At 34.7% G+C, this 22,121-nt stretch overlaps 3 protein-coding genes and 1 non-coding gene across 4 annotated transcripts; 3 read left to right on the forward strand and 1 right to left on the reverse strand.

The window, feature by feature from the left end:
- Positions 1 to 894: 894 nt before the first annotated feature.
- LOC140833574 (uncharacterized) lies at positions 895 to 3,497 on the forward strand. The gene is made up of 3 exons (XM_073197907.1): positions 895 to 1,296; positions 1,397 to 1,622; positions 2,865 to 3,497. The coding sequence occupies exons 1-3, from the start codon at positions 895 to 897 to the stop codon at positions 3,296 to 3,298; spliced, it is 1,062 nt and encodes a 353-aa protein (XP_073054008.1). The 3' UTR covers positions 3,299 to 3,497.
- A 212-nt stretch (positions 3,498 to 3,709) lies between these two features.
- Positions 3,710 to 3,782, reverse strand: TRNAF-GAA (transfer RNA phenylalanine (anticodon GAA)). Its single transcript has one exon. It is a non-coding gene; the product is annotated as a tRNA-Phe (tRNA).
- Positions 3,783 to 6,052: 2,270 nt separating this feature from the next.
- LOC140834792 (probable hexosyltransferase MUCI70) lies at positions 6,053 to 10,567 on the forward strand. The gene is made up of 9 exons (XM_073199926.1): positions 6,053 to 6,333; positions 7,377 to 7,619; positions 7,763 to 7,973; positions 8,081 to 8,190; positions 8,269 to 8,468; positions 8,527 to 8,628; positions 9,498 to 9,687; positions 9,799 to 9,998; positions 10,190 to 10,567. Exons 1-9 carry the CDS (start codon positions 6,075 to 6,077, stop codon positions 10,325 to 10,327), a joined length of 1,653 nt encoding a protein of 550 aa, XP_073056027.1. The 5' UTR covers positions 6,053 to 6,074; the 3' UTR covers positions 10,328 to 10,567.
- A 205-nt stretch (positions 10,568 to 10,772) lies between these two features.
- On the forward strand, positions 10,773 to 13,156 carry LOC140834795 (large ribosomal subunit protein bL21m-like). The gene is made up of 5 exons (XM_073199929.1): positions 10,773 to 11,304; positions 11,532 to 11,612; positions 12,553 to 12,654; positions 12,781 to 12,855; positions 13,022 to 13,156. The coding sequence occupies exons 1-5, from the start codon at positions 10,909 to 10,911 to the stop codon at positions 13,136 to 13,138; spliced, it is 771 nt and encodes a 256-aa protein (XP_073056030.1). The 5' UTR covers positions 10,773 to 10,908; the 3' UTR covers positions 13,139 to 13,156.
- Positions 13,157 to 22,121: the final 8,965 nt, after the last annotated feature.

The following is a 22,121-nucleotide window of genomic DNA, read 5'->3' on the forward strand; positions in this document are numbered from 1 at the left end:
CAAAAAAAAATGATATTAAGAATAAAAAAATAAAATGTGAATATTCGAGTATATCCATAAGTTTCAGAGCCGATTCAATGATTGAGCGTGGTCGAGGTGGATCATGGCTGTCTGGTCCCACAAGTGAACCAATCTATTTATGACACCAATAAGATAAACCCACGTGGAGACATCATGAGCAATGCAATGGCCATATTGTGCTTCCAAATATATTTCGGTAAAAACTTGCGTGAAACAATCTCATGAGTTGTATTTATGAGACAGATTTTTTATTTGGGTTATTCATGAAAAAGTATTATTTTTGTGCTAAAATTATTACTTTTTATTATGAATATCAGTAGGATTAACTCATCTTACTGATAAAAATTCGTGACACCGTCTTACAAGATACTTACTCAAATATATATTTACCTTTTTGTTACATGTAAAAATTTGCATTTTATACTTCAAAATTTAGAGATTTCTTTTCTGAATGATCTCAATTGTTTTATGTGGAATGCCATTTTAGAAATAGCTAGCAAAGTGAAAAGTTGAAATAATATTGAAAAACCACATGTAGTAAATTTTCCAAAAAATTGTCCTCTAGTTAAACTTGTTTATTTTAATGTTATATATCTCCAATAGCATCACTACTTTAATTCAATATTTTTATCGTTATTTTAATTATTATTCTATTATATTTAGAATTTTTTAAAATATATTATTAAAATAACTAATTATGTATGATGTGGCATCACTATCCCAACATATTATGATAATAAAAATATATTTTTACAATCAAAACTAATATATATTTATTATATTCTTCTCCATGCATCATTTTAAACATTTATTGTATTTTTAAAAATAAACTATGCATCATTTTCCCTATATATTATGCATAAAAATGAGAATATGCGGAGCCTGCGCACCGCTCTTGTATTTAATGCCAACATCTCATCCCAAGTTGGGGAATGTAGGTTAGAGCGAGAACTGAAAGAGTCTTTCGGTCCCAACAAAACTAAATTACGTACACTGTTCGGGGCCGGAGATATGTCTAGAATTCCCATAAACCACAGGATTCTGAGTTACGAAATCGGGGAGCTGGTTGAGTTATCCGGAGACCCTGGAATTAATTTATCCGACACAGTTTTTGAGTTCTTAAGCGAAGAGTCCGACAGACTCTCATCTATCAGCACCAGCTTTGATGATGAAGAAGAACAAGAACAAGACAACGAAAACGAAAATAACAATATCAATGGAAATGCTAAAGATGATGACAAGAACTCATGGGAGACACAACTCCATCTTCTACAAGTATTTTATAAGCTTATTTATCTATATATGCCCATGCACCAGTCTTTAGTTGATTTTGATAAGCTGAAGAAATGTTGAGTAAATTTGCGCTGTTTTGCAGGCTACAATATCTAGAACGAGTTGTTTAGAGTCAAGAATCAGAAAAATCGTGAAGGAAGCGTTGAAAGAAGCGCAGCAGGCAGGAAATGTTTGCGCCTGCGGGATGCCGGAGCCGAAGGGTTGCCGGAAATGTCTCATGGAAGTCGTTTGCCGGCGCCTGCAAAGTTCTGGCTTTAACAGTGGAATTTGCAAGTCCAAGTGGAGAAGTTCACAACATATCACCTCAGGTATATAAAAGGGAGACGCTTTTCATTCTCAATCCAGATGCATTTGCGTTAAGTATCTGTTAGATAAAAAAAAAAATTGCATTATTTGATTCATGCAAAAAATGATTCTTCAAATCACAGGCCCATGTGTATTTTTAGATGAAATCTGATATAAAACATTTAAAATCTTGAATTGATATAAGATAAATAAGTATTAACTGTTATATTATTATCGTATTTGAAATAGTAGATATTGAAATATCATATATCAACATCACATTTTTTATATTTTATACAGATTTTCAAATTAATGTATATCATTAATACTACTTGTTATATATGTTTGGATATTCAAAAATCATATATCATTACTAGATCTAAAATATTTATATTCGATTATCATATATCAATATCATATTTTCAATATTTTGTACTCATTTTCATTTGAAAAAAGACATGACAATAATATTAATATTAGTTATACATGTTCGAATTCTCAAAAATCATATATTATTGTCAGATCTGAAATATTTTGTACTCAAATATCATATATTAATATCAGATTTTTAATGTTTTATATCAAATTTTATCCAAGAAAATAATTGCAAGGCAAGATAGGGCAAAAACTTTTTCTTTTTTACAATATTTTTTTTGTAAATCAAATATTGCAAAAAAAAAATGATTTGACAGATACGGAACACAATATAAATATATCGTTAGAGATTTATTTATCATTTACTTTATATAATACTCACTGTCTTAGCTAGCTTTACAAATGTTGATCTAGCTAGGAAAGTTTTCTTTGATTTGAGTCAAAAGTTTTCGCAAAAAGTTAGCTGTAATCCGTGGAGTATAGTAAAGTAAACTTATTTCAATTACGAATTAAATTATTTGCGAAAATATCGTGTTTTTAATTTATTTGGCTGACAACTGAGACACTCATCTTGATGTACGTGCTCATGTGAGGCATTCATTAAATTTGTAAAAAATTATACCATTATATATATATATATATATATAATTTTTTACAAATTTAATGAATGCCTCACATGAGCACGTATATATATATATATACATGAGCACGTACATCAAGATGAGTGTCTATATATATTAGTTTCCTCTATTTTAGTTATTTTTTTAGCAAAATAACTTTTAAATTTTATTCAAATTTTGTTATGACATTTTTACTATGCAAAAAGTAACCCTCTCACTTAGACATACAAATTATACAATTGTCTTGAAAAAGAGTGGATGTTTATGCAGGTGAACACACATTCTTGGATGTAATTGACACTTCAAACCCCAAGAAAGGGGAATTAAGGGTGATCATTGAATTGAACTTTCGGGCCGAGTTCGAGATGGCCCTAGCAAACCCGGAATATGACAAGCTGGTCGCAGCCCTGCCCGAAATTTTCGTGGGAAAAATAGAAAGGCTTCTGGCATCGTTAAAGATCTTATGTACCGCTGCCAAGAGATGCATGAAGGCGAAAAAACAGCATATGGGACCATGGCGAAAGCATCGGTACATGCAGGCTAAATGGCTTAAAACCTGTGAGCGGTTCGCCGTGGCACAGCCACTGTGGCAGGAATATGGATATGCCGGCAGGGTGGCGCGGCCGAGGGTATCGTTGCTAACAGTGGATCTTAAGGAAAGTCTTGGGGATTTGTATAGACCTGCTGCTGTTGAAGCTGTGTGAATGGGTGTTCATGAATTTGAACCTTTCTTCGTTTTTTTTTATCCCGTGAATTTGGACTTGAGTCATTCGATTGTGTTCCATTTGGGTACACGAATAAACTATATTTTTAAAAGTGTATATTCTGGATATGTATTTTACTCAAATTTGAGATAAAACACAATTAAAATATATATGTTGAAGCAACAGATATAAAGATAGATTGAATCGAGGTTCATATCGATCGATGTGACATTATATGTACATTTCGATGAAAATAAAAATTCGGTATTACGCGGAAATTTAGGGTGGGCCGCTGACATGCTGTACAGATCAATTTTGGGCTGTACTCATAAAGCCCAAACAAAATAAAGCAAAAAAATGCCCAAAGAAAAATAAAGCAACAAAAGCCCAAAACAAAATTAAAGTCCATCATGCGGTGAGCGTGGATCGAACACGCGACCTTCAGATCTTCAGTCTGACGCTCTCCCAACTGAGCTATCCCCGCTAGATATTTCTTTTTTGTGCGTTTATATAAATATATAAATAAAAGTATCTGGATTATATTTATATATATTTATACATTATTTAGTTAATGGATTAAACTAGCCAATCAATCTAAATGCTAATTAATTCTTGAGTTGTATACTTGTATATATATATATATACAACGATACGTTATATTTGAAATAAGAAAACTACCTCAAATACGTTTTAATTGAAAAAACTTTTTTAAAATGCAGTTGGAATAATTTTGTAATTTCATATGTAATATGCAACCTAAAATATAACTTTCATTATACATATAAAATTTTTCATTATTCTTTGGTATATAGGATGAATTTCATTTTCACCTTATATATATTATATAGTATAATATATGTATAATCGAACATCAAAAGTTATAGTTGATAACATTGTTACTCAAATCTTTTAAATTGCATTAAACAACACGTTTCAATTGTTCTACCTATCAGGAACAATTATTGAAACCAACAATATACCTACAAATTAAGTACCGCATGTGGTAATCTTTGGGAGATTAGAATTTCATTTTTTTTTTGTTCATGGTTGCTATAAATCTGTCACAAATGACTTGTTTCATAGCAAATATACCACCAAAATTAATCTGCAAACAAGAAAAAAATATAAATGAACATTAATATATACGATAATTGCGTCATTCCTATATTTGTTATTTATGTCACATAGTGTGTTTGGTTGGGTGGATTAAATAAGGATAGATTAATAGTCAAATATTTATCGTTAAAATTTTAAGTTGTTTTAATAATCATTTTGACCCGGTTTAAGATCCAATTTTATGGATAAATATTTGATTGATAAAATTGGATATTAAACGGGGTCAAAATGATTATTAAAACATCTTAAAATTTTAACGACAAATATTTGATTATTAATCTATCCTTATTTAATCCACTCAACCAAACACACAAATAGAGTTTTATAAAGAGCGCATTTTGGGAGGGAAACAAAGAAAATCTACACAAATTTCTCGCATCTACCATTGACGCTAACAGAAACATGGGTTTAGAATAAGATGGATCTCTACGTGTAGACGAGTTGATTTGGTTCATATTCGATCATATTTAACTCATGAAACAAATATGAACCAAATGAACACCTCTTAAATATATAAGTACATCAAATCGTCTCGTAACAAAGATACTTGATAGCACAAAAACTCCATTGAGCCATGTAATTATCTGCCAAGTGATGTATCATTTCTCGTCAAGTTATATTATCACCGGTACTCTGTTGAATACGGACTCTTATAATCATTATTTATGGTTTTTCCCATTTTTGGATTGGTATTAGTGGATTCATATAGCGGTAAAGGGATAAAGATTCAAAATTCGAGTATATTTTTTATATGTACATACATTACCTGAATTTGGAAGTGGGATTAGGGGAAATGGGTGGTGAAATTTGGACTAGGATCCTCTACTGTGGCACAGGACGTGCTGTTCTATTTTTTTGGTTTCGCCAATAGTTAACGTGTAAAGAAATAATAATAATATATAATATTATATTGTATAAAAGGATAATTGCCAAGTTGCAGTTTTATTTTTTCTAAATTTTTTATTGAATTGTAATTTTTTTTTATTCGAAAGGATCAAATATATTACTTGTTTTAGTATAATTAATTGATACATTAACTTTTTTTTATATCGATAGAATCACGGACTTTTATCATTTATTTTGTATTGGATAAATTTTTGGATTAACATAATAATTTGAAAATCATATTAGTTAGATAAATTTTAAATTATATTTAATAAATTATGTGCGACTTGTTCGTCCGAAAAAAATATTTGTACGATAATGATACAAAACTTTAATGCTAATATTAGATACATAGCTTTAAAATGATATGTTTAATGTTTATACATTTGGACGTAAATAATTATGCATTGATTCAAAATCTGTGTATTCCCTTATTTCTCTATTCAAATTTCTACCACTTTCAAATAAAAATATTTTGTTATGTTTTCCTATTTATTTATTTAATAAAACATGGGGTACTATAAAAATTGGTTTTAATACTTCAACGTGAAATTCCAAATATAACACACACGGAATTGAAAAGAAAAACCATCGTAAATAAAAAAAAATTGAAATGAATATAACAGAACAAAGTGCTGCGTCTTTTTATATAATATAATATTATATATTATTTCTTTACACGTGAACTATTGGTGAAACCAAAAGAATAGAACAGCACGTCCTGTGCACAACAGAGGATCCTAATCCGTGAAATTTCTGTATCTAGGGGACAACAATGACTACAGGGTCATTGGATCTTCGATCTTCAGGAAGTAATGGATCATTGCAGCAGCAGCAAATTCAGAACAGTTTGTTGTCATTGCCTATACAAACTACACCTCTTGTATCCTCAAGAAAGCCCGCCAAGATGTTCAAGGAAAAGGATAGATTGTTCCACTGGATCTGCAAATTTGCCCCTCGAAACAAGATTGGAATGCTGCTATTGTCTATTGTTTCCGCGGTGGTTTCCGTGTGGGTGTTGTATGTTGGCAAAGGTTGGTTTGCTTAAAATTTGAAATCTTTGTTGATAAATTTCTACTCTAGTTTTGATTTTGTTTAATTTGGGCATTAGCTTACTAATACCCCTGTAGAGCCTCCTGTAAGAGCCTGGGTCATGAATGACCCGGGATATCAAATGGATTCTCAAATCAGGATCAATTTGCAGGATGGATTCTTCTGAAGTCGGACAAGTGCAAGCTCGGACTCTACTCTCCGGGCAACCAGACGCCCGGGCTCTCATATAAAGCCCCGAGAGGTATTCTAACCAGGCCACCTCGAGAATTGAACCACACTCGAGTATGATTGATACAGGCCGTCTAATCTGTCAGAACAACTTGGGCTTGGAGTGTCTTAGAAGTCATCAGAAGCTAGGGTATGGACAACCGACTTGCCATACTTAGTAGGTGGCACTGGAATCGAGGTACCTACCTCATTTTTTACTATAAATGGCAGGTATGTTTCTCATTTAGTGGGGGCTGAATCTTGAGTATTGGCACTCACATATGTTAACACACATATTTACACCAGTAGTCTTTATTTCTCTAAAAGCTACACTGGTTATCATCTTATAACCTGCTGACTTAAGCATCGGAGTGGTCACGTCGGACACCCCTCCGGCGTCCATTCACGAGTTCCTTTCATTGTTTGCAGGTCACGTTCGAAGCCATCTACCTTGTTCATTTTCCTAAACAACACTATAAATTGTTGATTTGATCCGTTGGAGCTCTTTACCCGGCTCATCCATTTCAACTGGATCACATCACTTACCATTACTCAGTGATTTCATTTATTAAGGTGATGTAATAGGGGATTGATTATAAATTTTATTGATCTGAAGCATATGATGAGGCGTATAACCAAGATTGTAAAGCTCTAACACTGCATTCAAACAATGTTTAGCAGCCTTGTGGCGAGAGATAAAAAGCTAATCGTTAAACCAGGACTTCCCAATGAGCTCCACAACTTCCTTATATTATGTGATCAATGCCCGGCTGTTTATTATGAGAAGTTAATTTTTGGACTTTGTGGTTGCTTTCAGGTGAAGTTACTCGAGAAACCATTATTCTGAAAACTGATGTTCAATCCAAGCCAATATTCGAGGAGGATAATACGAACGGAGCTTTCTCTTCGAAACTCAAGGAGATGGAGAAAATTGCAAATGTAGCCCCTCCACCTTCAGCACCTCCAAATTTTCTTGGTTATACTCTTCCTCCTGGGAATCCATGTGAGAGTTTTACATTACCTCCGCCACCAGCGGACAAAAAGAGGACTGGACCCCGTCGTGAGTTAGAACATTGTGCTTTATGGGCTCTCTGTTTTCCTGTACAAAAATACTAGTAACCAGGATGTGCATGATTTTTTACTAGTTCATGTTATGACTGAGGTTTTCCTTTTTGCGCATTTTCTTGCCTTTTGCTTTTTCAGCATGCCCAGTTTGCTACCTTCCTATGGAAAATGTTATTGCACTCGTGCCAAATGCGCCATCCTTCTCTCCCGTGCTTAAAATTTTGACTTACGTGCGAGAAGACGACTTAACTAAAACTGAATTTGGAGGTTCTGAGTTCGGTGGGTATCCTTCATTGAGACAGAGAAGTGATTCATTCGATGTAAAGGAGTCCATGAATGTGCACTGTGGGTATGATAGTTATCGGCTGAAACAGTTTTCTCGAAAACATTTGTGTATTTATTTTCTTTGCATCATTCAACATACCCGAACTCTGATGCTTGGTGCATGTGTCTTAGGTTTGTCAGAGGAGTGAAGCCTGGCCATCAGACAGGTTTTGACGTTGCTGATTCGGTCCTTCTTGAGATGGAAACTTGCCAGGGGGTGGTTGTTGCATCAGCAATATTTGGTACCCACTTACCTATGTATTGTTTCCTTTTAAGTGAGAGTATTTGGTTAATTGATGGAGGAATTATTTCTTGATCAGGGGCCTTCGATATAATTCGACAACCAAAAAATATTAGTGAATATACCCGGCGAAATTCCTGTTTTCATATTTTTGTGGATGAAGAAACAGAGGCTTTTCTAAAAAATTCTAGTGAACTTCGGAGTGACAAGAAAATTGGGCTGTGGAGAATTCTAGTGGTGCACAATTTACCATATTCTGATCCAAGACGTAATGGAAAGGTAGTTTTTGCATGTTGATTTCTCTTATTTTTAACCGAGACTTACTTTGCTACCGCAGATCCCAAAATTGCTTCTCCATCGACTTTTCCCAAATGCCCGGTATTCACTATGGGTTGATGCAAAACTGGAACTAGTCGTTGATCCGTATCAAATTCTTGAAGGTAACGTTTGGTTGGGGTGATTGGGTAGGATAGATAATTTTATCCTACTCTATCCGGCGTTTGGTTGGGGTGATTATTTAACCAAGTCAATTCCTCCTATGAATGATTAGGTTATATTAGGTAGGTTAAAATAATATCTCCTCACCCAATAGGATTATTTATCTCACTCTTAATACCTCCTATTTTTCCAATTTTACCCTTCTCCTAAATTCAAACTCACCACCACTTCCCGCTTAAAATCAAACTTACCACCACTTCCCGCCACCGACTGCCGCCTCCACAACCGCCGCCGGCCGACCACCGGTCGACCGCCGACGGACCGCCAACCGCGGCCGAGCACCGGCCGACAGGCGATGGACCGCCGGCCGACAGCTGTTTAGCGACGGTTTGTAAAAACCCGTCGCAAATAGCGACGGTTTTTTTCAAACGGTCGCTAAATGTCAAATTTTTTAGTAACTAAAATAATTCAAAACCAGATCGACGACGGTTTTTCAAAAACCGTCGCTAATAGCGACGGTTTTTAAAATCCGTCGCTAATTTTCCGGAAACTGCCACCATTTCCGACCGGCCGCGGCCATCGCGAAGGGAAGGGCAATTTCGTCTTTTCATCCAAAAATTCAAAATTATCCTACACTTAAAAATCTTACCAAACATAATATTATTTTACACCATATATTACAATCCTACCAAAATAATTTTCTTTATCATTTACGTACTAATCATTAGTTTATCATATCCTTCCAACCAAACGCAGCCGAAAAGTACTAGTATACGTAACCAATACTCGCCTGCTTAGGTGTGTGTGGAAACACTATCCCTTTTCTGTAGTTTATTTATTTGGAACTGAAATTTATTTTACTAATATTCCAGGTTTTTGTGGAGGAAAAATGCTAGCTTTGCCATATCGAGGCATTATAGACGTTTTGATGTTTTCGTAGAAGCAGAAGCTAACAAGGCTGCCGGGAAGTATGAAAATGCTTCCATTGATTTCCAAATCGAGTTTTATAAAAAGGAGGGCTTAACCCCATTCTCCGCCGATAAATTCCCAATAACTAGTGGTAGGACTATCCGATTAACCAATTTAATTCCCTATAGTTGCATTATTTTTTAAGCAGTGGTTGTCCGGTCATTACATGTTTCATGAACATGAATCGTTTGGCTGCTGTCAGATGTCCCTGAAGGATGTGTTATAGTTCGGGAGCACGTTCCAATCTCCAACCTCTTCACTTGCCTCTGGTTTAATGAGGTGGACAGATTTACACCCAGAGATCAGATTAGCTTTGCCACTGTAAGGGTTAAGATCTGGTTGAAGACTAATTATAGGATCGATATGTTCCTGGACTGCGAGAGACGCAACTTTGTCATTCAGGTAAAAGGTGTTATGCATCCCACAAATAAATTCCAAAAAGCTTCTAGGTTTATTGCATTGTTTGCTTCAGTAGAGTTTCATGAAGAGAAAATAAGCTTAGCTTCATTGGATCAAGATCAAGCGGGTTATTAAGTGTATACCGATGCCTAAAGATGGATCTCAGCAACCTTTTGGCTGGTTTATTGTTGCAGGGATATCATAGAGACTTGCTCGAGCACTGGGCTCCCCCGCCGCCTCCCAATGCTCCTGCTCACGGTCATCCTCCGCCGCTACCTTCCATAACCATTGAAAACATGAAGCTAAGGACACCTCCTCCCCAGAGATTTTAGCAAGCTTTCCAGTGAAGAAAGCTTCCAGTGGGCGTGGGAAAGATAGGAAGTCTAAGCGCTACCGGAAGAGCACAAGTGCGATCAAGGATACCAGCATGGAGAGAAATTTTTGACTCGGAATTTTGAGAGTTGTATTTCCATTTGTTGCCATTTTTAATTTTTTGTTACATGCATCCATATTTTTTTTATTCTGATCTGATGTATATATAAATTAAACAAACTGAATATTAGAAGCTTGGAGATTCTAGACTAGAGCTAAAACAAAATTTCAAAGACTAAAAGTTGAAAATCACGAATTACGAAAACAAGAATTGGCTGGTCAACATTAACAGTTGGAGGCAATCTAAATATTTACGTCAACTTTCAAAATTATATAAACTCAAATCAAGTAATCTTTCTTTTTTTTAAAACAGCTCAATTGAAATATTAATGGGTTTTTGTCGGAATGCATCAGACATGGTCCATGCTGGTTTTCTTGGGGAGAAGTATGAAGAAGCGCTAATAGAAAGTGCGATTTCAAGCGGAAACTAAAACCTAGATTCACAAAACCCTGCGAAAGAACACCGGGGGAAGTGACAACAATGGCAAATCGACGTTGCCTTCGATTCTGGACCCGTTATTTCCAGTCATTTAAAACCCTGAACCCACTTTCCCATACCCGTTCCCCTGCCTCAATCTACTTCCTCCACCAAACCCAGAACCCCAAGCCTATCAATCGCATTTGCGAACATTTGTCTGCCTATCCACACTGCTATCTGTTTTCCCGGCATTTCTCATCCACGCCCACGGATGATGACGAGGACACTGATGAGAGTGACGATGAAGCAGAGGAAACTGAAATTGGAGATGAGGAAGCTTTTTTATCGCCTGAGGATAAAGAACGAGAAGCTGATGAAATTGGGTACAAAGTCATGGGCCCGCTCCAGGAATCTGACCTGGTTTTCAAACCTTACGAACCCATATTCGCCATTGTTCAGGTTCATTCGTATTTTTCTCTTGCTTTTCTTTTGAAAGTTGGGAACTTGAGGAAGCTCTGTACCTTTTCATGAAAATGTTGTGTTTATTGACTACTGTGTTGAATTAAGCGTTTCTGTTATGGATATTTGTGTACAGTAGCTTGATCATTTTTTTTTTTTTGCCCAATCAAGCCCTTTTTTTCAAGATCTTTATTCCCATTAATCCCATTTGATATCTAATATTTTAGATTGGCTCGCATCAGTTTAAAGTGAGCAACGGGGATAGCATTTTCACAGAGAGGTTGAAGTTCTGTGATGTCAATGACAAGGTTTGTGTTGTATTTTGAAAGCTTGTGGTGCTGTACAGAGTATTGTCAACAAATATGCCAGAATTGTTGTTGATCTACCTGCTATAATGTCAAAGGATAAGGTTATGATTGTCCCATTACTTGCAAGGTCGAGTTTTTCAAATACTGAATTGTAAGGTATATGAGAGCGGACGGCATGGCTGTTATTAGGTCAACTTGCCTAACATGATTTGGTCTGAGCCTATGTTCCCTGGTCTCTGAAGCCTCTGTCAGCATTAAGTTACAACTTTGTCTGATAAGTTAACTGCATTATACCTCACAGCAACCTCGTTATTAGGTGAATAGGTGAAATCTTTTTCATGCATCAACGTGTTTGCCGCTTCTTGGTTAAACTGCATTATGCAAAACTAAAATATGATGCTCGTATCCTTGCAGGCTGGCTATTCACAGAAAAAAACTCTGTTTATTATCTAGGATTTAAATTTTGTGAACAAATTCTGGACTTGCATCAGATTGAAATGATATCTTGTAAATATTGCTTTCGTTCTTGATTTCTATATTTTACCACTATGCTAATGATATAATTAGAAAAAAAAGTGTTGTAATCTTTTCCCTCAATATAACAAGTTTCGACACATCTATATGGTTAACAATTGTTTCAAATGATTTTAAACTAAAATGATGAGATTTCAAAATTACTTGTATTTTGTGTTGATCAAAGTATCAAATTTTCTACTCATTTTTCGAGTTGTGTCATTTGGAGATCCGTAATGCTTTTGCTTGCCTTTTGTGCTGATGTTAATGATGATCTATATTTTTCTACCGGAAAATATATCCAATTCAGGACCTCGGTTTGACTTCATTCATCTAGATATTAAGTGATCAGCACTAATTAATTGCTTGAAGTAGTTGTAGTTCGAGTTGAATTAATTTTTGTTCTTTTATTACCATGTTCTTGCAGTTGATTCTCAATAAGGTTCTTATGTTAGGCTCAAAGTGTCAGACGATTATTGGACGGCCGGTTTTGCCTGATGCAGCGGTTCATGCTGTTGTCGAGGAGCATGTAAGAAAATCTAGATTATATTTACTCGTTAGCTGCTGCTTCCGATATCTAACTACTCATCATTTTTACTTCATCTTGGATTTTTACTCTAGAAGTTTAATTTCTAATTTTTCTTTTATCATGCAGGCATTAGATGCAAAAGTGATTATATTCAAGAAAAAGAGAAGGAAAAATTATAGGAGAACCAAAGGTCATCGACAGGTAATTGGGATTGAGATTTATATTAGATAGATTCTTAAGCTGAATCTTGATGGGTTTATGTTTCCTCACTACTTTTGTCGTGATTTTTCTTAAATTCAGTGCTTGGAACTTGTAGTTGATTTCTGTTAATAAAAATCTCCGACATTTTTTCCTTGGAAAATTTCAGGAGCTGACCAAGTTAAGGATAACAGATATACAAGGAATCGAGAAGCCAGAAAAAGTAATACCCTTAAAGACAGAAAAGAAAGAGAAGCTGCGGAAGTTGGCGATTGAAGCTATTTAGAAACTCGAAGTTTACATGGCAGGGTTTATACCTATTACTCGGTAGAACACCTTTTACTTTCTCATCATTTTCTTCTTATTCCTAGAGGTTTCGTATTTAAAAATTGGTAATTTTTTTAGTCTTGAAGACCAAAAAACTTCCAATTAAGTATGATGTCTCATATTTATTACAAATCCATAAGCCGTGTGTATAGGCTTAAGCCACGGTTCTTTCACTAGGGGCGAGCCAAAGCACACTCTTCTTCTGGGCGCATTGCCTTTGTCCTAAAGCTGGTCCTTGGTGTGCCTTAAGGCTCGAGGCAGGTCTTGAGCGTTCCTCTGATTAAGTATGTTAGCTTAAGTGCCAGAACTTATGCGCCCTTATTGCGCCTAGCAACTCTGATGACTAGAGAATGCCCGACTTGCATTCTTTTTCAAATCACTTTATTTTCTAGGCCGTACTTGGGAATTCTCATGGCTGTTTATTGTTCGGTTATTTATCACAGGCAATTCATTATTAAGTTTTTACCTTCATCGATAAACACGTAATTTTTTACTCTCCAGACGAACTTCTTGCAAGCAGCTATGGATGCGATATCTGGCAAGTGGAAACAAGTGTTCCTCATCTAAACATCCAAATCTACATCTGCACTGAAAAGCAATGGACGGTGTTCAGGCATCTGTGTTGGTTTTTCTAATGAGAAATTTGGTCTCTCTCTCTCTCCACTTAAATATTAATTATTAAGGTCGAGAGTTGTGACACTATGAACAAATTTTCAAATCAATGTGATGTTTGCCATTGTCTCATTCTCTCCAATTTTGGAGTCCCGTGTGTAATTTTACTCGTTTTGTACATTAACGGAGCACCATCTCGCTTCTACAGAGCCCAGAATACGTGCAAATAACTTTTCTGAAGCATTTTGAGGAGCCTTTTTTGAAACTCCGTGATGCTATTATGGAATTCCGTGTCATATTAATAGTTTCTCCACTCTTAACTTTTATTCTCCATTACATAAAGCAGCCTTAAAAAAATTGGACCTTTTTGGGTTGTGTATTGGCCTGTGCATTGTTGATATTTTCCCTGGAATAAAAACGAATGAATCGAGTCAAAAACATTTAAATTTGATTTTGGCTATTGATGTGTTACAAGCATCAATACGTCATGTTCATTTATTCTATTTTTTTAAAAAATAGGCCTCCCCTAATGGTCCACCATCTTTGCCATCAGCCAACATAAAAAGAAAGGGTCGAAAAAGATGAGCATGTCACTGCATCAAAGGGAATCATCTCCAAAGATATGCGATATGCTTTGTTTGTTTCATATAAATTTTATCATTTTAGAATACAGATTGTTAACCAAAAATATCTGATACATCCATCATATATCACAGTATAGAAGAATCAAACAAGAAAACCATTTTAATACTGGGGTGGCATGGTTTTCGTGCTCTTCATGATTGGAATCTTTACTGTTTCCATTACTTTAAAAAAACTAGAGACCAGTGTTGAAAAAAACTAGAGACCGGTGTTAAAAAAACTAGAGACCGCACCAAAATTATAGTCTCATTTACTTTAAAAAGCATGCCTAAATATTCTCTCATGCAGTTTTCCAACTTCCAACAAGGTGGACTCAAGTGCTGCCTTTTTAGTGTGACATATTTTCAATTCTATACATTAAAAACAGCTGAATTCTTAGGTTTGCCACCGTCTTTGCATAGTAGGTAGGAGTAGTTATTGTTCCAAGTGTGACAATATATATATCCCAAATATTTGGACGGTTCAGAAATGGATAAAGAAAGTGCTCAGTTGAAAAGCAAGCAGATCCCAAGTTTATGCTGTGATAATTCACTTTGTCGAAACAGCCGATTGAAATCCTAAAAGGCAAGTGTTGAATCTCCTTTGTAATCCACTAAATAAGATGACAATCTAAAAGGGCCAGAAAGCGGAAAATAGTGTTTTTATTGCATCAAAATGTAACATCAAGACCTATGTATGTCATTTTCAGTTAGTAAACTACATGCACTTGCTAATGTGGTATTTCCAACTAGAATAGTGCTTCATACTGTGATTTATTCTATGTAAACAATCACGTTCAAATCTTCTTTTTCATTTTTTTCCACTAGGTATACGTCGGATATGTGCAGTAGTTTACAAATATCACACACACCTTGTAATCTACCAGAAGACTGAAGACAGACTCAAACGAAGATTTTTTTTTTTTTTTGTGAGATTTAAACTGGAACTTTGAGCTCAAACTTCACACAGTCCATCGACTCATGCCCAACACGTTTGAAACTTCTTCTTTTCCATTATAGTGGTCAGTGGCTTCCCAACAAGAGAAAAACAATTTGATACGAATAATGATTTTAACATAACTTTCTGTAAGTGGTACATCAAACATTGAAAATTTTAGATTGCATAGTTGGTTAGAAAAAAATTATGTCAGCAAATTGTTACTCTTTTCGTTAAGTGAGGGATGACGAATCATCCCTAATAGAATTGGTTTCAGAACTAGACAAGACCGGCACGATGAGATCGATTCGACTGAAAACCGGTCACGGCTCGAGACTGACGACACACATAAACCATTTTGCCGGTTAAAACCAGTAAAAAATTGGTCGGACAGATTATGCACGGTTAAAAACCGGTTCACATTCTTTTTATAATTTACTTATTTCTTATATATATAATTTCGTTATTTATATACACATTTAAAATATATAATTTACTATATTATATTATTATTTTATATAATATAACATTATTCCAATCGAATCGACAGACTAAACCGCTATTTTAAAATATATACCCTTACCATTAGGAAAACATTGGCTAATACCACCTAATTGAACAATTTATATAATTTTTTTTAGTAAGCACGGCATTTTTATTTATTTAGTCGCAAGCATCTGCTTAGATTAAATTTATTGCAAAAAAATGCTGTGTTTACTAAGATGGGAGGGAAGTCAGAACTAGAAATAAGTGTGAAATATAAAAAATTAGGGTAAAAATGTTGAGAAAGAACTTAGAGTTGACCGCACTAAGTGCCTACTTTTTAAATAAAAGTTTATTTTAAATTTATTTTTACTTTTTAGCTAACTTTTTTTTCTTTCGTGAAGTAGACTCTAAAATTTTTGGTTTTATATATTCGTTAATATAATTTTTGTTCTGGAAAAAAAAATCATAAAGGGAGCTAAATGTTATTTATTGATTACTTTTGATATTAAAAAATTTCTAAAATTTATACATTTATTTTTAAATTTGAATGTTGATATATTTTTTAATCTATTTATTGATTTGATATAATTAAAATTATAATAAAATACTAAAACGCATAGATTTGTAAATTTTGTAGCGTGATATTATGTGGTATATTCCTTGTATCCGACAAGATCCCATTGGATTAATTACCGGTCCCCGAACGACCGTTACACAACACACTGAGATGATCACAACACACGGAAGAAATAAATAAGCGGAGAACAACTGTTTTTTCTTCAAGGATAGAGTGAAAAAATCATCTTTTTCCATGTTTGAGAACTGCACAAATGGATTGATAGAGGGAATTTGGAGGGTGTCTTGTTGGCATCTCTAAATTCCCTCGAGTTCTTTTTTCCTTTTTTTGACGTTGAAAACATTTATTCATCATCTGCTTTTGTCTTTGTTTTTCTTTTTTCTTCTTCTTTTTTTTACTGTGGACTCTGGCCAAGAAATTGCGGGTAAATTGGCAAGATAATGCTAAACAACTAAACAAAGTGGGAGAAAATTATATGGGCGGTGGCCAGTGTTCCATTTTCTTGGATTCTGACAGCTTTTGGAGGAGGAGGTTTCTGATTTAGTATTGTCTGACTACATTTGGTAGCGTTCTTCTTTCGGGTTCAATTGTTTCCTTCAGTAAAATGGTAAACGGGTAAGCTTTTTTGATCAAATTGAGTTTTACTTTTATTTTCATTTCTTATTATTAGTATTTAAATCTTTGGTTGTTATTTTCTTTGGAATGTCATTTCTTTTCATGTTTTCCATGAGGATTTTCGTCTAGGATTGAACGTGAAGATCCTGATGTTCTTCTATTCATTATTAAAATGCGGATGCATGTGTTATTTTTTAGTATTATTCAATATACAGACAAGATAATGAAAGTTGTCAAGGATTTTATTTGAATTATAATACCCTGTTGATAGATGGTAGTGAAACTTTTATTTATGTCAATTGTATTGGTTTCAATTCGTTTGAAATGATGGATCTTTCGTTTCTATACTCGATCAGAATAATATAGAGAATTTCAAAGTAGTCCCTCATCATCTTTCCAGTGAATTCATCGCTGTGATGCTTATCACTTCCATTTGTAGAGATTTTAGTTATGCCAATTTTGTTTTACCTGTTGTTTCATGGATTTATCTTCTAATAGCTTTAGTACTTAAATGCTTGTTTATGGAGAACAAAGCGGAAATTGCGTAGATTGAAAGTGCATTGAGTGGTTCTTTGCTTACATTATCTACTTTATTATGTGGTGCACATGCAGGTTTCATGTTATGCTTATCTCGCCATGCGAAACATACTGGTTGACAAGAATGTTTACTCAACAAGCCAAGATATCCAGTGTCTTACTGCAGACAATAAAATCAGATTTCTGCTATTGTCCATTTCTTAATTGATGTAACATGAACTTTCAATTTTCTTGTTTGAGAGGCAAATCTCACTTCTTTGGCGTAGACTGGAGCTTACTGAGAATTGGGTACACTCGGGAAAATCTCCTTCGGCATTTCTTTCTAGGCTTCAGAAAGAAGAACTTTCTTCAAGCCATTCAACTGTATATATTCTCTTACAATAGTTCAGCGTAAACTCCTTTGGTTAATTTGAAGTTCCTCCAGCTAGGCCATGCCAGTTTGTTAAATATATTCGTATATATTGAAAAGGTGTGTATGAAAAGTTGTATTTGTATTGAAACAATACAATTTCAAAAGGAATGGTTTACACCTTTTCTGAAAGGCCATATATGAATAGTTGCAATGTTTAATTCATCAATTATTGAAGTCAATAAAAGGGGTCAACTTGAGTTAGGTTTGCTGCAGAAAATCTATCTACAAGGTTTGAATATTATTGAAAGAAACTTTCTTACGTATATTGTATCTAGAACATTCAAAGTGCATTGTTTCTTCTAGTTTCTTCATCTTATCCTACAGGATATTTGCTCTGATTTATTTGCACAAAACAGAGAGCAAATAAAGCCTAAAGGAAAGTGTAGATCCTACACGATTTGAAGCCGATTTCGTATCGCAGAATTCTTCGCCATTTCTTTTATTTGTTTTACCCAACAATCTTTAGGCTTTATCTTTGTTTCAAAATAATGGCAAGTTCGATCAAGGATCTGGCTACAAATATCGTGAAGTTGGAGCGTTTTGATGGTGGGCAATTCATACGATGGCAGAAACGAGTTCACTTCCTGTTGGTGGCTTTAAAGATAGCATATGTTCTCAGTACTCCCAAACCTACAGAAACTGATGGAGAAACAATTGAAGAAATAAGGAACCGTCAAAAGTGGGAGAATGATGACGAAATATGCAGGGGACATATACTCAACGCCATGTGTGACAGTTTATTTGACGTCTATCATCTGATACCCACCGCTAAAGAGTTATGGGACAGAATAGAGGCAAGATACATGCAAGAGGACTCTTCAAGTAAGAAATTTCTGGTCTCTACTTTTCTGAATTTCAAAATGATAGATTCAAGGCCTGTCATGGAACAATTTTCAGAAGTAGAGAAAATGCTTAATAGATTTAACCAACACAAATTACACATGGATGAAACCATAGTTGTCAGTTCTATCATAGATAAACTTCCTCCATCTTGGAAAGATTTTAAAAAGGATCTCAAACATAAAAAGGAAGATATTTCTCTTGAGGCCCTTGCTAACTCTCTTCGAATAGAAGAAGAATTTCGTGTGCAAGAGAAAAACAATTCTCAGGTTCTGCAAGAGTCAAAATACAAAGATGCACCAAGCAAAGTGCATGTGGTGGAATCTGGACAAACCAGTAAGTTCAACAAAGGAAAAAGGGCAAATCAGTCTAAAGATGATCAACTTGAAAAAAAGAGGAGAAAAGGCAAGTGTTATCACTGCAACAAAGAAGGGCACTACAAGTTTGAGTGTCGCCTTTTGAAAAAGAAGATTAACAAGGGTGAAGCACCAAAAGAAGTTACACAGAGCATGGTTGCCATGATTTCTGAATTGAACATGGTGGAGGAAGACTTTTCCTGGTGGGTTGATACAGGAGCTACCAAACATGTGTGCAAAAACAAGGAATTTTTCAAGAATTTAAAGGTCATGAATGATCCCAATGCAGTGGTATATACGGGAAATGCATCTACTACTTCCATCTTAGGTACAGGAGAAGTAGATTTAAAATTCACTTCTGGACATGTTGTAACTTTGACAAATGTATTGTATGTGCCAGAAGTAAGAAAGAATCTTGTTAGTGGTAGTATGCTTAACAAGTTTGGTTTCAAACTTGTATTTGAAGCTGATAAGTTTGTCCTTAGCAAGAGAGGAATGTTTGTTGGAAAGGGTTACGTTTGTAACGGCATGTTTAAATTAAATGTCATGCCGATAAACAAGAATAAAGATATATCTTCTTTTGTGTACTTTATTGAGTCACCTTTTACGTTATGGCATAATAGATTAGGACATGTGAATTATAAAAGAATTGATCAAATGATAAAACTTGATTTATTGCCATGGATTAAACAAGATGCAGGAAAATGTAAGACTTGCATGCTCACAAAAATAACTAGACAACCATTTCCTAAAATAGACAGAAAAACTTCAAAATTAGAACTGATACACAGTGATATTTGTGATTTACATGGTACACCAACTTTTGGAGGAAAAAAGTACTTTGCTACTTTTATTGACGACTACAGTAGATTTTGCTATGTATATTTATTACATACTAAGGATGAAGTAATTGAAAAATTTAAAATATTTAAGGCTGAAGTTGAGTTATTTTGTGAATCTAGAATAAAATGTCTTAGAACCGATAGAGGAGGTGAATACTATCAAAACAATTTCTTTGAAACTAGTGGTATCAAACATCAAGTAACTGCTCCGTATACGCCACAACAAAATGGTGTGGCTGAAAGGAAAAATAGAGTATTAATCGAAATGGTTAATGCCATGTTGTCAAACTCAAAATTAAGTCAAGGATATTGGGGAGAAGCAGTTTTAACTGCTTGTTATATACTAAATAGAATTCCTACTAAGAGAAATTCTGTCACCCCATATGAATTTTGGTTCAATAAAAAACCAAACATCAAATATTTGAGAGTTTGGGGTTGTAGAGCTGTAGTGAAGCTTCCTGAACCAAAGAAAAGAAAGTTGGGAGAAAGAGGTGTTGAATGCACATTTTTGGGATATGCACAAAATAGCAAGGCCTATAGATTTATTGTGGTAGAACCTCATGATTTAATTTCAGTTAATACTATAATTGAATCAAGAGATGCCATTTTTGATGAGTCTAGGTTCTCCTCAATGCACAAGGAAGTCTGTGATAAAATAAAACAAGACTTCACAGCATTAAAAGCTTCAAATGACAAAGAAGAAATTATTGAGTTAAGAAGGAGCAAAAGAGCCAAGATAACTAAGTCATTTGGCTCAGATTTTGTAACTTATCTTACTGAAGGAACAAGACAAGAACTAAGTAACAAAATACCTTATTGTTTTATTACCGAAAGTGATCCCAAAACATTTGATGAGGCAATAAATTCTCAAGATGCCTTGTTTTGGAAAGAAGCGATAAATGATGAGATGGATTCAATTATGGCTAATAAAACTTGGGAATTAGTGGATTTACCACCTGGTTCCAAACCTATTGATTGTAAATGGATCTTCAAAAAGAAGATGAAAAGAGATGGAACAATAGACAAGTTTAAAGCCAGATTAGTAGCCAAAGGTTTTACTCAAAAACACGGCTTGGATTATTTTGATACTTATTCACCGGTAGCTAGAATAACTACAATTCGGTTACTTATTGCTTTAGCTTCGACCCAAAAATGGGTAATTCACCAAATGGATGTAAAAACAGCATTTCTAAATGGTGAGTTAGAAGAAGAAGTATATATGAAACAACCAGAAGGGTTTATTCTATCAGGTCAAGAAAGAAAAGTATGCAAACTTGTGAAATCTCTGTATGGACTAAAACAAGCACCGAAACAATGGCATCAAAAATTTGATTGTGTTATTACTGCTAATGGATTCAAGATAAATGAATCAGACAAATGTGTTTACAGCAAGTATAACGAAGGCAAAGGTGTCATTATATGCTTGTATGTAGATGACATGCTAATTTTTGGCACCGATTTAGAACAAGTCATTAAAACCAAAGAATTGCTATCTAGCAAATTTGAAATGAAAGACATAGGTGAGGCAAATGTTATCCTAGGAATAAAAATTGTAAGGGATCGAGAATCAATTCAACTCTCACAATCTCATTACATAGAGAAAATTCTCAAGAGGTTCAATCATTTAGAATGCAAACCTGCCTCAACTCCTATAGATCCCAAGATCAATTATGTGAAGAACTCTAGTGGTTCAGTATCCCAATTGGAGTATGCTCAAGTTGTTGGGAGTCTAATGTATGCAATGACTTGCACAAGACCTGATATAGCTTATGCTATTAGCGTGTTAAGTAGGTACACGAGCAATCCAAATAAGCAACATTGGTTTGGAATAACTAGGATACTTAGGTATCTTGAAGGCACAAAAGACTATAGCCTACGATATTGTGGGTATCCTTCTGTTCTTGAAGGATACTCAGATGCTAGTTGGATAACTAACAAAGATGACCACTCATCCACAAGTGGTTGGATCTTTATGTTTGGTGGAGGAGCAATTTCCTGGGGTTCTAAGAAGCAAACATGTATTTCAGACTCCACCATGGCATCTGAATTCGTAGCTTTAGCATCAACTAGCAAGGAAGCCGAATGGCTTCGAAATTTACTTTTTGAAA

This window comes from Primulina eburnea, chromosome 6 (assembly GCF_022965805.1).
Source record: "Primulina eburnea isolate SZY01 chromosome 6, ASM2296580v1, whole genome shotgun sequence".
Lineage (NCBI taxonomy): Eukaryota > Viridiplantae > Streptophyta > Magnoliopsida > Lamiales > Gesneriaceae > Primulina > Primulina eburnea.